At 50.5% G+C, this 15,265-nt stretch overlaps 1 protein-coding gene across 1 annotated transcript in view; it reads right to left on the reverse strand.

Annotated features, from left to right (window-relative positions):
- The window catches only part of SYT13 (synaptotagmin 13), a 41,140-nt gene extending 26,113 nt beyond the window's left edge, over nucleotides 1–15,027 (reverse strand). Inside the window, exon 1 of the mRNA XM_082684244.1 lies at nucleotides 14,663–15,027. Within this exon, the coding sequence (XP_082540370.1) occupies nucleotides 14,663–14,845 (183 nt within the window). The 5' untranslated portion in view covers nucleotides 14,846–15,027. The remainder of the gene's footprint in view (nucleotides 1–14,662) is intronic.
- Nucleotides 15,028–15,265: the final 238 nt, after the last annotated feature.

Consider the following 15,265-nt stretch of genomic DNA (forward strand, 5'->3'; position numbering starts at 1 on the left):
TGGAGAGAGAGGAAGAATGCGAGCAGAGAGGGTACATAGCCGGGGCCCTGGGAGTCTGGCAAACCAGCTGAAGAGAAAGATTGGGATTAGAGAAATGGATTTGCAAAGGAACGGTGAGGCCAGGCCGTGAACGGTCTTGAATACCCAGCAACAGATTTGGAATTCTAGTTTCTAGAAGAGTGGAGAGACGCAGACAGTTAGTGAATGGGAGAATGATAGGAGCTGCGTGTGCAGTAAAATCAGACTAGCAGGTGCGTGCCGGAGGGACTGGAGGCGAGAAGGCCAGCCCAGAGCCCGGTGACAGGAAGCGAGGGGCTGGGTTGGACTATACCTGTCCCGATGAGAGAGGAAAGCTACATGTGAGACACGTTCCCAAGGAAGATTTGACAGTGCTCACGGGTGGAGCGGCGTGTAGGCAGAAGGAGGAGTCTGAGAGACCTGCATTAAGGGAAAGGTACACCCATCTCTACCTGGCAGGGCTCCTTTCCTGAAAAAGCATCCTTTCTGAGGGTCACTAAAGGTCTACAGCCACAGAGATGATTGCGCAACAGATCATTTCTTCCGCGTGACTTTTGTATGAGATTTTAAGAGATTTTGTAAGAGATTGCAAGGCACAGCCACCAAAGATCTTCTGACATTGACCTCCTGGTGGCCATTTGGGCGACCCAGAGCCATGGAGGATCAGGCAGCTGCTGACTTTAAATGGGCTGCACACCCAGTGGATTTCCCTTCTGCATCACACGACCGACATCCCAACGGGCTACTGACTATCACAAACATAGGATTTGATTATGGAAGGTCAGTAAAACTAGAGGGTCTGGCTCCAAGTTACTATGAATGTCAAAGAGTTTTCCTCAGCTCATGTCAGGCTTCTTGAAATGAGAAAAGCAGCTGAAATTTCCTCCCCGCATGAACTCCAAGATGCGCAGGGGCTAGAGGCTAGACCCCATGGAAGCCAAGCCAGAGGCTGGACCAAACAGAAACCAGGCTAGAGGCTAATGAGAACAGTTTCTAAACAAGGGAGACTTATGCAGACAGGGCTTGATCATTGTTGACTCTGACCCTTGCCAGCCTGTCTCCTGTCTCTCTGATGTGCAGACTCTCCCTTGGTTGTTATTAATTATCAGGGTTGGTAATAATAGCGAACACTGCATGAAAACCCTATCCCTAAGGGTTTGGGCAGGAACACAAGGCATGTTCAAAGGGTGCCACTGAGAAGAGTTTCAGAAAGCAGGTATTTACAAGGGTGGGGAAGGTTAAGGAAAACATGGAATGGAGACTTCTGGAGCCAGGGGTAGTTGGGCGCTGTTCACAGCCCTAGACTGGGCCTTCTGGGACCGGGACACGCGGGTGGGGACGTTAGGGAAAGGCGGTGGGCTTAGGCGGGAGTGGCAGGGAGGGGAGGAGGCTACAGAAGGAGGTCTCAAAGCAAAGGGACAATGTCCAGCCCAGCCTTTAATTTCTGGACTTGGTGACAATGACACAGTTCATAAATGGCTACACCGAGGCACAGAGAGGTCAAGTCACCAGCCAACCATCATACAGGAAGCAAGGGGCAGACTGAAACCAGAACCCAAAGCTTGAGGGCTTCATGTCCTCCACTCTTCTCGTGTGTCACTTCCCATCAGGTTACTAGAGTCATTTTGATGACATCTTAATAATAATACTACTATTCATTAGTTTAATAACCGTTTCATGGACTGTTGCATTTGGTGCGGCCCCCCAAAGGCTGTCTGGAGGAGTCATAGGAGTTCATAGTGGCGGCGGCAGGCAGAGTCACCCTTCTGCTCCTGAGGAGGCCAAGGGCCCTGGTATGACTCTGCCAGGGACACCTCGTGCACTTGGGGCAGGTGCCTGGATCTCAGGCTGTGGCCCAAGGAACTGCAAACACACCAGTGGCCTCAACCCTGCCGTCCAGAAGCTAAGCCACAGGCTGCACAGCATGCAGCCTTCCCGATCCTTCCTGTGGCCCTCAGGAGTTACAGATTCGGCGCACTCCTTCCTTAGAGTCTCACGTTGCCATAAAATGAAGAGTTCCTGAAACGCCCCCAGGGCAGGCACCTGCTGACCTCACTAGCCGCTGACTCCTCTGGTCTTCTTAAGAATTCAAGTCTGTCAAATATTCACCGTACCATGGGGGGCCTGCACCCCACTCCTTCCCCGCCCTGTGAGGGGACGGAAGGATGCTTCTGTTACCTCTGACCCTGGTGGGCATACTGTCCTCAGGGCGCCCGCGGCCGCAGGCCCCACTTGCAGCCGCTGCCGGAGCCCCCCACAGCTCTTCTCCTACCCCTAACGGGACTTCAGACCAGCTTCTTCCTTCTTTCCCCTTTCTTCCCTTGGCAACCTTCCCCATTTGATTCCTCGAGCCAGCATTGCAACCATACCTCTTTAGTGTCTAAAGACCCCCTTGCCTTCCTGCCCTTCCCTAATGCCGCGTGGCCGAAGCCCAGCTTTGGATGAACCCGCTACACGGCGATGCCTGCACCCAATGGTCCTGCCCTGTGGGAGGGTCATTCCGGGGGGGGGGGTGTCCCTGGACAAATTCACAGCCAGCAGCCTCACACTGGCTCCCAGCCCTGCCCCACAATCCTACCATTTCCCTATCTCCTTCCCCGATCCCACATTCTGGAATCTATCACCTCAGGCTTCCTCCACAGACTAAAAGGAAGCCAAGAGAACGGAGGTCCCTTTGTATCCTGTTCATAGACCTCCTCCCGCTCACCCTCGGCTGGAGGGACGCTGTGGCCGCCCCCGTCCTGTGACACTGCGGGAGGTGCATCCCTTGCTCTCCGCCTTGGGGACCAGCCCTTCTGTCCGAGCCTGGCACCCGTCGCCGTAGCACTTGTGGGAGTGCCACCTCAGGTATTTGCCGGCTCTCTCTTCCTCTCTCTTGAACATTTACCTTTCTCTTTCAGCTGGCTCCTCCCCCTCTTTCAGCTGGCTCCTCCCCCACTAGCTTTTAAATGTGCCCAGCACTCCAGGGGCCTCTTGTCCCCTGCTCAGCCCCAGTCCTCTCCCTCTCTGCCCGTCGGCAGCCACAAATCTCAAAACAATCATCAGTACTGGGTGCCCTCCTGGCTTCCTCACTCTCCATCTGTGTGACAAGCCATTCCCATTGGGCCCTTGTCAGCCCACCAGAACATCACTGTTGGTCTCCAAGGTCGCCGATGACTTTCACCTTCTGATTCCTATGGATTTTTTTCAGTCTTCTCTTCCTTGACTTTTCAGTGGCAGGTTCGCATTTAAGAGGATTTCCTTCCGCTTCAAAAAGCTTTTTCTCCTGTTATTACTATTTCTCTGGCAGTAGATTCTCTAAGTTTTCCTTCCTCTCTGGCCACTCCTCCTTCTCATGAAATGCTGGTGTGGATCAGGACTTTCCAGGCTCCTTTCCTCTCTCGTTCTGCCTTCTTGCTACGTGGTCTCAGTCATGCTCACGCCTAAGATTGCTGCCTCCTACCGATGACCCCTCAGCACACATCGCCAGCTCCCCAGTATACATCACAGCCACACTCGGAGCCCCAGGCCTGCAGACCGCCGGCATGATTAACATCTTGGTCCTGATAGCACAGAGACTCCTAGCGCTCTCCCTGCACAAAAGTGACTTCAAACCCATGACCTCATTCTTGCTGAGTGTTCCCCGTTTTGCTAACTACTGCCACGGCCCATTTGGGTAAGTAAAAATCTCGGTGTCATACCTAACTCCTCCCTCTTCCTGAAGCCCACAGGCAGCCCACTGGCAAACCCAGTCGATCTATTTCCAAAACATCCAGCCAACCCACTGCTGCCATCTTATCCTCCCAAACCGTCACCATCTTTCCCTGGGCCTTCCCTTGGTCTCTCTTTCCACTCTTCCCCATCCATAAGGATGGTTTCACAGCCTAAATATAGCCATGTCACATCTCACTAAAGGTCTTTCAGGAGCTTCCGTTGCTCTTGGGATAAATATCTAAGCAATTCTGGTGACCCAGAGGGTCCTGGGTACCCCTGCCCTGCTGACTGGCTCCTTCACCTCATTCCCTCCTGTGTTCTTTGTACTCTACCCACTTTAACCTTTATCCCATCCCTCCTGAGTGATATTTCTTCTTTCCACAGGGCCTTTGCACATGCCTAGAAGATGCAAATGTAATCCCCAACACCTTTACCTAGTAAATACCACTAACTGTATGTCATGGGGGTATGCAAGATAGTTCATTTAAGGTATAGGAAAAGAATAACAGAATTTCATTTTATAATTTATTTTATCTCATTTCCTTAAAAGATCCATTTTGTGCACATTTTATTATGTATATGATACATTAGGAGAGTAAAATATGTATAATATATAAATATACATACTTTATGAAGAATTAAATATATATGTACAACATGCATGCTCAATTTTTTTTTACTGAAAAGTGTCTCCAAAAATGTTGAAGATCAGAGCAGTAATCAGCTCTCACTTCTTGGGAAGACTCCTACCTCCTTTACCAAATCTAACACTATAGAGTTATATTCATTTGTACAACTGTGTGAGAAGCATCTCTACCCTTAGAATCTGAGCTATAGCAGGTCAAAGACACTGTCTGTCTGGTTCCTGCAGTGCCCCCAGTGCTCAGCACCTCATATATACTAGGTAATCATTTTTTAATGATAATTTTTAATGATATACTTAATAATGATAATTTTTTAAATGAACGATTATCGTAGAAGTAGAATGTTCATGCTCTCCTTGTCATCCTCATAGAAGACTTTTCATTTCTTACATCTGGAAGGCTTTCATGGACTCTCTCTTTCCTGCATGGTGAAGACACACCTAAGTCCTTACTTTTATAAAAGGTCTATAAGAACATGATTTCAATATACTTAAAATATACTCTGAGGAATGCCAGGTGTTGAGTCCATTAGAGAGCATGATCCTTATCCCTGCTTATTGATGACAAAAGTACAATTCACAATGGTCAAGGTAATTTAGCCGGAAAATGGTGGGGGCTCCCTTCAAATTCAAGTTCGGGGGTCTAAACCTAATCTGCTTCCTAGTTGATCTCAGCAACTTGAACATAAAACGACCATTTTCATTCTAACAGGCAACTTCCTCTTTTGAGTGATCTCAAAAAACTAGGTTGTTATTAAGCCTCTAATCCTGGTGGATATCCAAAATCAAATGCAGGTCTGCCATATCATGGTTCCAAGCAGGTTACCAAATCCCATGTCCACTGCTTTCTGTTCTTTGTTTCTGTGTGGTTTGCAATGAGGCTGTCAAGCAAAAGGCAATAGTCATGCTGCTGCTTAAAAGATCTGTTCACTGGCAAGATAAGAAATGTGCTCCCCAGAAGGCACGCTGGCAGGGACAGTGCCCCAAAGCCCTCCAGATCACGTTGCTGGTTTACTATGGAGTTTTGTGTCTTGATGTGCTGCACGGCCTTCGCCATCTCTCTCTGATGGACTTGCCCTTTCTTCTAAGGGAAGGGACTGTAAGCAAATGATATTGAAAGATACTCCATACCCTCACTCAGACCTGGGTTTGTAGGACACCAGGTCTATGGGTGAAGCAGAGTGGGTCCCACAAGGGGTAGAGTTCAGGGGGAAGGGTGGGGACTGTGACAGTGATAACACGCAGTGTATTTGAGGGCGGAGCAGCAGGTGTAAGCATGCAGGTACCAATAGTCCAACAGGGGAGCCAGGACTGCCATGCATGGCCTCCTTCTGTAAGACTCCGGAGCCATGGAATGTTTGTACAGGTGTGGCCTTGTGGATTCATTGCCTGTGACAATGTTTGGTCACCAAGAGGAAATGTTTTAAAAACTTGCCAGATACTGATGAGTATTTTAAAAATGAGAGTTTGTGGGGCGGGGATGGGGGTGGGCAGTGCCTGGGTGGCCAAGTGGGTTGGGCGTCTGATTCCTGATTTCAGCTCAGGTCATGGTCTCAGGGTGGTGGGATCAAGTCCTATGCTAAGTCTGGAGCCTGCTTGGGATTCTCTCTCTCCCTTATTCTCTGCCCCCACCACTCACGCGTGCTCTCACTCACTCGCTCGCAAAAAACCAAGACCAAATAAAACAAAAACAAGTGTTTGGATTTGTAAAAAATTAAAAGCTTAAAAAACACCACTAGTGGGTGCCACTTCACACCCACAAGGATGATTATAACAAAAAAACAATAATAATAAAAAGAAACTCACAAATGCTGGCAGGGATGTGAAGAAATTGGAAGTCTCAGACATTGCTGGTGATGTAAACAGTGCCGCTGCTATAGAAAACAATTTGGCATGCCCTCAAAATTTAAGCATAGAATTACCACATGATGGGGGAAGTCCACTCCTAGATATCTACTTGGGAGAAGGAAGACCAGGTTGTCAAACAAATATGTGTGCGGCGATGTCCACGGCAACACTATTCACAACCGAAGGGTTGCTAACAAGCACGAGGAAACTTTGCTTTGAGGATGGAGGAGAAGAGCTTCACGGGGATACATGTTAAGAACTAAGGGGTTCTATGTGAATGTCAGAATCAACATACACATGCATACAAAGGGCCTCTCTAGCCAATGTCCACCCAGGTGTCCATCAACCGATGAATGCATAAACAAAATGAGACAAATACTCATAATGGGATATTATTCAGCCATACGAATAAAGTTCTGATATAAGCCACAACATGGATGGACCTTGAGAACATAATGCTGAGTGATAAAAGCCAGAAGCAAAAGGTCATGTATTTTATCATTCCAAACATGCCAAACGTCCAGAATAGGTGAATCCATAAAGACAGAAAGCAGACTGGCAGTTCGCCAGGGCCTGCGAGAGACAGGGCAATAGAAAGTATGTCTGCTCAGTGGGTATGGAGTTCTCTTCAGGGGACATGAAGACATTTTAGAGCTGAATGAAGATGAGAACAAAGTGCTAGAACCATGTGACAGTGTGATTCCTACACTTTAGAATAGTTCATTTTATGTGAATTTCACCTCAATTTTAAAAAAGTTTCGAAAATAACTCTACCTTTCTTGTTATCAGTGCTCACCACGTAGGCACTCATCAAGTTTGAAGCAGGAGTGAATAAATGAATGAGCGAACCTGTCCCTGGTTTACAATGCCCTTCAGGCCCCCGTCCACTCCCCAGCCTCATCATACACCAGGACCTGCCTTGCTTTCTGCTTTCAGGCACACTGACCTTTCTCTGGGTCCTTCGAAGTGCTGGGTTTCTGTCACAGGACCTTTGCACAGCCTCATTCCTGTCTGCAGCTCTCACAACCCTTCCCATTGCCCTGGTTAACTTCCCTTTCAATCCAGCTCTCAGCTTGGCCATCGCTCCATCCAGGAAAACCTTCTCTGACCTTCCTGACTGGGTCAGCTCCACCTTAGAGTCCCAGACCTTTCTCTTTAGGTCACTTACCACGATAGCCTTTTCATTTATCTGTGCTCTTCTCCTTTGAACTCTGGGGTTTCCATTACAACATAAATTTCATGTGGGCTGAGGATGGGCGAGTGTGTTGTTGAGGAGGGAGCAGTTAATACAGTATCCCAACCCCCAAGCCCAGAACCTGGTGCATAGTATGTGCTCAGTAAACATAATCAAGGGAGGAAGGGAAGGATGGAGGTGAGACAGAGGAATCTATCTACCCTTTCCATCTGTTTGCCTTCAGAAATCTGTAACACATAATTTCTTAACATATTGGCTAGAGAGGCCCTTTGTACACATGTGTATGTTGATTCTGACATGGACATATAGAACCCCTTAGTTGTAACACATACCCCCCCTGAAGCTCTCCTCTATCCTCACAGCAGCATTTCCTAATCTTTGTTAGCAAGAAATAAGTTCCACAGGGAGTGAAGGCAATGACACTGAGTTATGCACGGTTACTGGTGGCTGGGAGACGAAAGGTCAAGTAGTGGGTGATGGTCTCCGGGTGTCCTGATTTCTCCTGCCGGTCTCCGACCCTGGGATGACCAGTCAGTCTTGACCCTGCCGCCTCTTTGTCTTCTGGGTCTGCTGCTTCCCCATCCAACTGGTCTCTCCCCTTCCTTCTGACTTTGCCTCACCCCCCTCCGATTTCTCCTCTGGGCATTTCCTCCTTGAATGGCCCAGCTACTTGACGGCAAATGAGGCCAGGGTCTGAAAATCAGAAAATGTCTAAAGATGCAGCAGTCTTTAGACAGTAAGCACACGGTGCTAGTGAACTATCAATCCCGTGAAGAGAAGAGTCGGGGGCCTGTATTATCCTGGATTATCTACATGCTCCATCGGAGGAGAAACCAGGAAGGGACAGAGACGTGAGAGGTCTGGGACCTTCCAGTGGGAGGGGACTGTGGACACAGACTTCGGGTCCACATTATATCTGGAAGGGCCTGGTGTTTCTGGCGGGTGTGTGCTCATCTCTCTGAAATAATCCATGCTAATTTCTCGATGAAAAATTCACACTGTCTTCCACGTTGCTAAGCAACCAGCCCAAACATGTTTACTGTGTAAATCTCTCCGGAGAGACCTGGGCTGCGTTCATGGTCTAAAGTGGGATGGACATGAGAGGCGACAAAACCATCCCAAGCTCTGAGAAAGGCTTCGGAAGCTGACCTGCAAAAATGCATGTTTTTGAGGCTTTGATGCCATACCTGGGGAAATACAGTGGTTCAAGTATAACTCTGAGTAGCTTTTCTTGGCTAATGTCCAGGCTACGGGTCAAAGTGTGGGCTCGGGAATGAGACTTCCTAAATTTGATTTCCGACTCTGCCACTAAAACGTTGCTTAAGGGTGCTGTGTTTTACCTTCCCCATCTGCAGGAGGGAAACAATAATCCCACAGGTTTCATAGGGCTATACCGTGAGGATAAAATCAATATGATTAAGGAGGGCCTCGCACACATAAAGGACCTAAACAACGTTAGTTATACTATCACTATTTTAGAAGTGCTTCTATTTTTTGTCTGTCTGTTAATGTGAGCAAGAGAGTTTGCCAGCCCGGAGATGAGCTGAGAAACGGATCCTTTCAAAGGGTAAGAATCCGTGGAGGGCAAACCTTAGAGCAGCCCAGAGGCCCATCAGCCGCCAGGAGAGGGGTAGCTGCTCATGGGGCCTCCTGTGACCACTTAGGTGCAGAGGAGAACCTGGCAGAGCAGTGAGTCAGAATAGGAGAAAGTTCTTGGAGCTGAAGGTGGGGGGTGCCCCTCCTAAGGGTTTCCTGTATCCCTGCCCCTGCCATCATGACAGCAGCGTGGCATGCTCCATGGCTCCAACATCTGTCACCCCACTCAGCAGAAAGTGTGCATGCCCGTTTCCTTATTGCTCTAGACCAGTGCCTAGCAGGGAGCTCACGAATGAATGAACTTATTAGCTAATGAAACGCAGCATATGGTCCTTGACGCATCCACATGTGGATAAGTATAAATTCAGACACGTGATCGGAGAGGACGGGGCTCCAGTGGTCTAAGGAAGAGGAGAACAAGGCGGGTTGAGGGCTGATCGGGCCACACTGATAATCTCGAGGCCCCAGTCCCAGGAAGAAGGCGGCCACAGAAGTAGCAGCGGAAAGCGGACAGAGCCAGGGATCAGGTACTGTGTAACAGATCACAAAAGAGAAGGGCCTAGTCTCTTGATAATAACCCCGAAGTCCTCCCAGGCATAAAAACAGTGATTTGATACTAAGTTAGTGTCGAGGAACACTGTATCCCAACATGAAAAATTTCAACGACAACCTCACTGAAGTCTAACTCTACAGGGAAACGTGCACAAATCCTAAATGTAGAGCTGGGTGAATGTTCCTTCACAAAGTGGACAAAACGCTTGGGTGACCAGCATTCCCATCAAGAGGCAGAATATGAACATGGCAGGAGCTGTCCAGCCACGCCCTGCCCTTGCCTGCCCCCCAGCGCAAGACCAAACATACATGGACTTGACTTCAAATCTGAGGGAAATAAATCCTTACCGCTTTGCCCTCCTTTTTGCCTTTCCTCTTAGTCGTGGGTTGCAATACGACCCCTTCATTCACAATATACATTCAAGGGTTATCATGGGCCCAGCGTCACACCGGGTATCGTCAGGGACACCAGAAAAATGAAAAACACACTCCCTGATCTTGGTGGAAAAGATTCCTCTGTACCTATACCGTTGGATACCAACTCAGCACTTGTTTTCATTATTTCATAAAAGCCTAGAATTAATTTATTCATGTTTGCTGAAGTCTGAACGTCCATGTCCCCCCGCCCCCCAAAATTCACCAGTTGAAACTTAGCCCCTGAGGAGATACTACGAGGAGGCAGGCCTATGAGAGGTGATCAGGTCCTGAGGGCGGAGCCCTTATAAATGAAATCTATGACCTTACAGAAAGGGCCCTAGAGAGCTCCCTCACCTCTTCCCCATGGTGAGGACAGAGCAAAGTCTACATATGAATGGGCTCTCACCAGACGCTGAATCTGCTGGAGGCTTGGCTTTTGCGCTCTCCAGCCTCCAGAACTTTAAGAAGCTCATGTCTGTTGCTTATAAGCTGCCCCATGTGAATTTTGTTCCCATGGCCCAAGCAGACTAAGACAAGGTTCCATGGAAGCCCCCCCGACTGGAAGGAGAGTAGGATTGTACAGTTTGGTGGGAAGTGGCAGTAAGGTCCCAGGGGACATGGAGAGAAGAAGTACAGGGACTTCTGCCGAGGGTCCAAACAACTTGGCTAAAGGCTTGAACTACACGTTAGCTAGCTGCAAAGGGACAGAGCCCAGGGTCACCCTGGGGACCTTTGAGACACAATCAAGAAGATTCACTTCAAGAATACAGCAAGGTAAGCACTGTGCGGGGAGAAAAATCAGACATGAAAACCAGAGCTTTCTGAAAACAGGACCCCCAACTTCTGTTAAGTGACAGCGGTTGGGGGTCTGAGCTGTCAGAAAGAGCAGTTCTGGGCGCCTGGGTGGCTCAGTGGTTAAGCCGCTGCCTTCGGCTCAAGTCATGATCTCAGGGTCCTGGGATCGAGTCCCGCATCGGGCTCTCTGCTCAGCAGGAAGCCTGCTTCCTCCTCTCTCTCTCTCTCTCTGCCTGCCTCTCTGCCTACTTGTGATTTCTCTCTGTTAAATAAATAAATAAAATCTTTAAAAAAAAAAAAAGAAAGAGCAGTTCTCCCTGCTCACTCTTCACCACCGAGGCAAACCCCAATCAGGGCTTCTTCTGAAGCGACCCAGGATAAGGTGAATGGATGCCTGGTCAGACCAGTGTGAAAAGGAAACTGAGGGGGACGGAACCAAGGGGCTTGGCTGTCTTTCACTAGTAGATTCTGGAGCAGTGGGGAAAGGAAGTCTCTCCTACGTACGTACGCGTGCACGTGCACTGTCCTGTGGCTCTCTGCCCTCTCCCTCCTCCTGCTTGGCAGAGATTCTTCCCCCCCAACCCTCCCCCCCCTTTTTTTTTTGTTTCAGGGATTCCTTTAGCTCTCCAAAGAAGCCCTCTGGACACTTCCTCAGAATGTTTGCAAATCAACGACATCAGACGACGGAGGAACATCTAATAAAATCGGCTTGTGAAATGGCTCTATGTGCGCCCTTCATCCATTCGTTGGCTAACAGGATCTGGCAGGAGATTTAATAAGTACCATGATTTAGAACCGGCGGTGAACAGAAATGATCCCGAGGCGTATCTCCAGCAGCTGTCATTGCCTCGAAACGACCTGTGATTTCCCTGGGGGGCCAAAGCACCCACATTACTAACACTTTGAAGGGGTGTGGTTGATATTCCTCCTTATAGGAAATGCGAAGTTTCAGCTAGAAGTTAGTGAAAACAAAGGTGTAATTTTTTTCCTATCCAAGACCATAAACCTCTTAAATTCTATCTACAGACTCCATGGGGGGGGGGGGGTCCTTGAACCTCAGGTAAAGAACCCCCAGGGGAACTTCCATGTTCTTCTCAAAATCACTACAAGCTTCAACTTCAACCAACCATGCAAAGGTGAATATCCAAGGAATTTTTCACAACCGGTAACTCACAGACAGACACATGGGCAGTCCCTCTGCAGCCCACAGACATGTGATTCTCAGTGTAAAGGAGTCTGGAACCCCATTCTGCTCCCTGTGCCCTCCCTTCCAGGGACACCTTCAGAAAATCTTCCCCGACTCCTCCCCTTGTTGTCAACATGGGTCACTTCCATCACCCTGCTGTCACCTGCCACTCCTAAGACCACCTCCTTTACTTCTTTGGAAATGGCAATTGTGTTCTTTCCTCCATTCACTCTATCTGCGTCAGTGGCTGAATCAGTCTGAGAACAATGGTAGCCCTACCGACATTGTGAGATCTCCCCTGAGCTACACCCATGCCCACTGATCCAGCCTGGGTTGCCCAAATCCTTGTCGCCAAGGGAACCAGATGAGGGAATATGAAGGAAGGGGCCTCCTGTAACAACAAAAGCTTATTGTGGCCCTACTGAGCTAGCACAGCACTACAAAGGCATGGTACGTTCACTCTCATTGGAAAAAATGACTTCAGCCACAATCTCAGTGGGAGAAATGACCCCATTCATAATCTCAAATGGACACAGGTGGACCAGGAAACTGTTTACTGGTCAACAGTTTCTTATTAGCCACCTGCTAGGTTCCAGACACTGAGGAGGTACTGGGAATAAATAACATACAAGTAAGTGGACAGCAATGATCACATTTGGTTATAAGGAGCACTACGAAAGAATTGGAAGAACAATAAGGAAAAAGGTAAAAGAGGAAAAGGTACTTTGTTACATGTGGACGGAGACAAAATCCTCTGGAGAAAGAGGTGTAAAGAATGAGAAGGAGCCATCAGTATGAAAAGCCAGAGGAAAATGGCTATGGGCGCTGGGGGTACTTTGAGAAGGATCATAAAGGCAGGGAGGGTGAGATTTCAGATGCCTGGGAGAAGGGGCGTGAGCTTGGCCGGAGAGGTAGACACCCGCCAGGTCAAGTACATGGGGGAGTGGAGTGGCTAATGGCATGGATTCCCATAAGTAGACCAGCCTGGCTAGAATCCATCCAACTCTCAAACTTCTCTAGCTGTGTGTCCTTGGGCAACTCACTTATCCTCTCTGAGCCTTACTTTCCTCATCTTTAAGTAAGGATCATCATATGTGTCCTTCATTGACTTGCTAAGTGCATTAAGAATAAAGCACTTAGAGCGGTGGCTGACAGAGAGTGCCGGCCATGTCACGGTTTGCTATGACTTGTTCCAAGCTCATTGAGAAGCTGGGGGTTGGGGGTTGAGCCCAAGAGAGACGTGATCTGGATTGTGTTTGATAGATTCTTGGCCCATGTGTGGGCTACTGGTCATCAATAATAGGTAGCTGGAAGATCCCTGAGGTCATTTATACCAATTCCTTCCCTAGCACTTCTCTTTAAGAAGGGGAGGGGACATTGCCTGAGCAGCCATCTCTGAGAAAGGCTTGATGGCCTTCCCCTAACACTGGGTGGGAGAGAAGTCTGAGAGGCAGTGGGCCACAGCTTCTGAAGGGCTCATCCATCCCCTCAACTGCCTGCCGGAGAAGAGCCCACTAATCCCACTTCAGATGGTTCTAGAAGGGTCCCGTGTTCCAATGCCTCACCGGCTCCTATTCCTGCCAGTGTCAATGTCACTTTTCTAGGATTATAAGTGCCTCAAGGACAGCAGCCATTTCCTTCCCCTCTCACCACCCGGTGACTGACAGAAGCCCCAAGCACTGAGTCTCAGAGCTTTTGAATAATTGATTAGGAAAAGGAAGGTGGAATCACAGCATTTTTGTGTCTCTCCCAGACCTATAAGCTCTATAAGGAATCTAGAGAACCTCCGGGAAGTCATTAAGTCGCATCCCTGCCCTGGGGCCAGCCTTCCTCAAACACCCTTGCAAGACTCTTCCTCCAGGTCTCCACAGGACATTTTGCATTCACCACCCAGTAATGTGTCCTAAACAGTCTCCTTCCAAACCTCTCCCCTAGACCCCTTCTGCCGCACTGCACAATGGGGGCACCACCCACTTCCTGCCCCAAGGGGCTCTGGGTACAAGCCAATGCAGGGGATAAAAGCCCTCTCCTCTCCAGGGACATCTTCAGACAGACCACAGCAAGCCCCTCTGGCTGGCTGGAGCCGAGGGCTGATGGGAGGGGGCGGAGGTCCTTCAGGCCCCTCCAGATTCACCAGCCTCCCCCAAGACCCCAGGCACTCCCTGACCAGCTGCCCCTCTCCAGCTCCCACGGGAGCAGCAACCAACCACCACCCTTCTCGTTTTTTTCCATTCTTCCGTGGCTTTCCCCCTCCTCAGCTAAGGCAGTGCTTTTTCCCTACACCAGACCCCCCAACTTCTCTTCCCTCCCCCGTCCCCATTTCTCTTCCCCCAATTCTGCAAGCTTCTAATCCCCCAACCCCCTCCCGCGTTTCCTCCCAGCCGCTCAACTCTCCTCCCAGCCCCTATTTGTCCTCTCCAATCCCCTGTCCCAATTGGTCCCACCCCCTCTCCTTTAGCGCTGGCTGACCCCATTCCTCTCGCGCCCCCACCAAGCCTCCCTCCCCTAACTATTCTCCCTGACCCTTCCCCCACCCCCAGGCCTTCCGGACCCCGGAGCTCCGGACCGCGGGTCCCGGAGCACGTCCTCCGCCCTCCTCCCCGCCACGCTTGGTGGCGCAAAGAACGGCGACCGCTCCCCGGGTCCGGTCTCCCCGCAGCTGCAGCCGCCGCTGAGACCCCAACCGCGCCCGGAGGGCCGAGGCGCCGCCCCCGCTCACCTGTTGGGCGGACCGGAGCACGCCGGGTCTCGCCTTCTCCGGATCTGGGTCCCGGTCGCGCTGCAGCACCCCCTTCTTGGGATGCATGTGCCGGCACAGGCAGGTGACCCCGCACAGCGCGAGGATGCTGGTGGCCGTGCCCAGCGTGGCGCCCAGCGCGATCACGGGCACCGACAGCACCATGGTGCCCGTTCCCCGCGCGGGGCTCGGTCCTGCCGCAGCGCACCGTCCTCCCAGCCGGGCCCGCCGCCGGGCAGCTCCTGGGATCCGGGCGCGCCGGCTGCTCTCCCGCCGCCGGGGGGGGCGGGGAGGGAGGGCGGCTGCGAGGACGTCAGAGGAGGCCGGCCGGGAGCAGGCTGGTGCTGGTGCTCCCGCACTGGGCTCGGCGTCAACCTGCACCCCCTCCCGCCGACACGTGACCAGACCCTTCCACCCCAACAGCCGCCGAGCATTCACATGCCTGAAACCTTAGGGGTATCTGCAGCCATTCTTCACGTTTTCTGTAGGAGGACGATTGGCCCCAAGAAGGGCAGGAGCTCGCAGAGGTCACACTGTGTGAGCAGGCAAACCAGGTCTCCGACCCAGGCCTGCGGCTCCGTCTGG

This window comes from Mustela nivalis, assembly GCF_964662115.1.
Source record: "Mustela nivalis genome assembly, chromosome: 9".
Taxonomy (NCBI): domain Eukaryota; kingdom Metazoa; phylum Chordata; class Mammalia; order Carnivora; family Mustelidae; genus Mustela; species Mustela nivalis.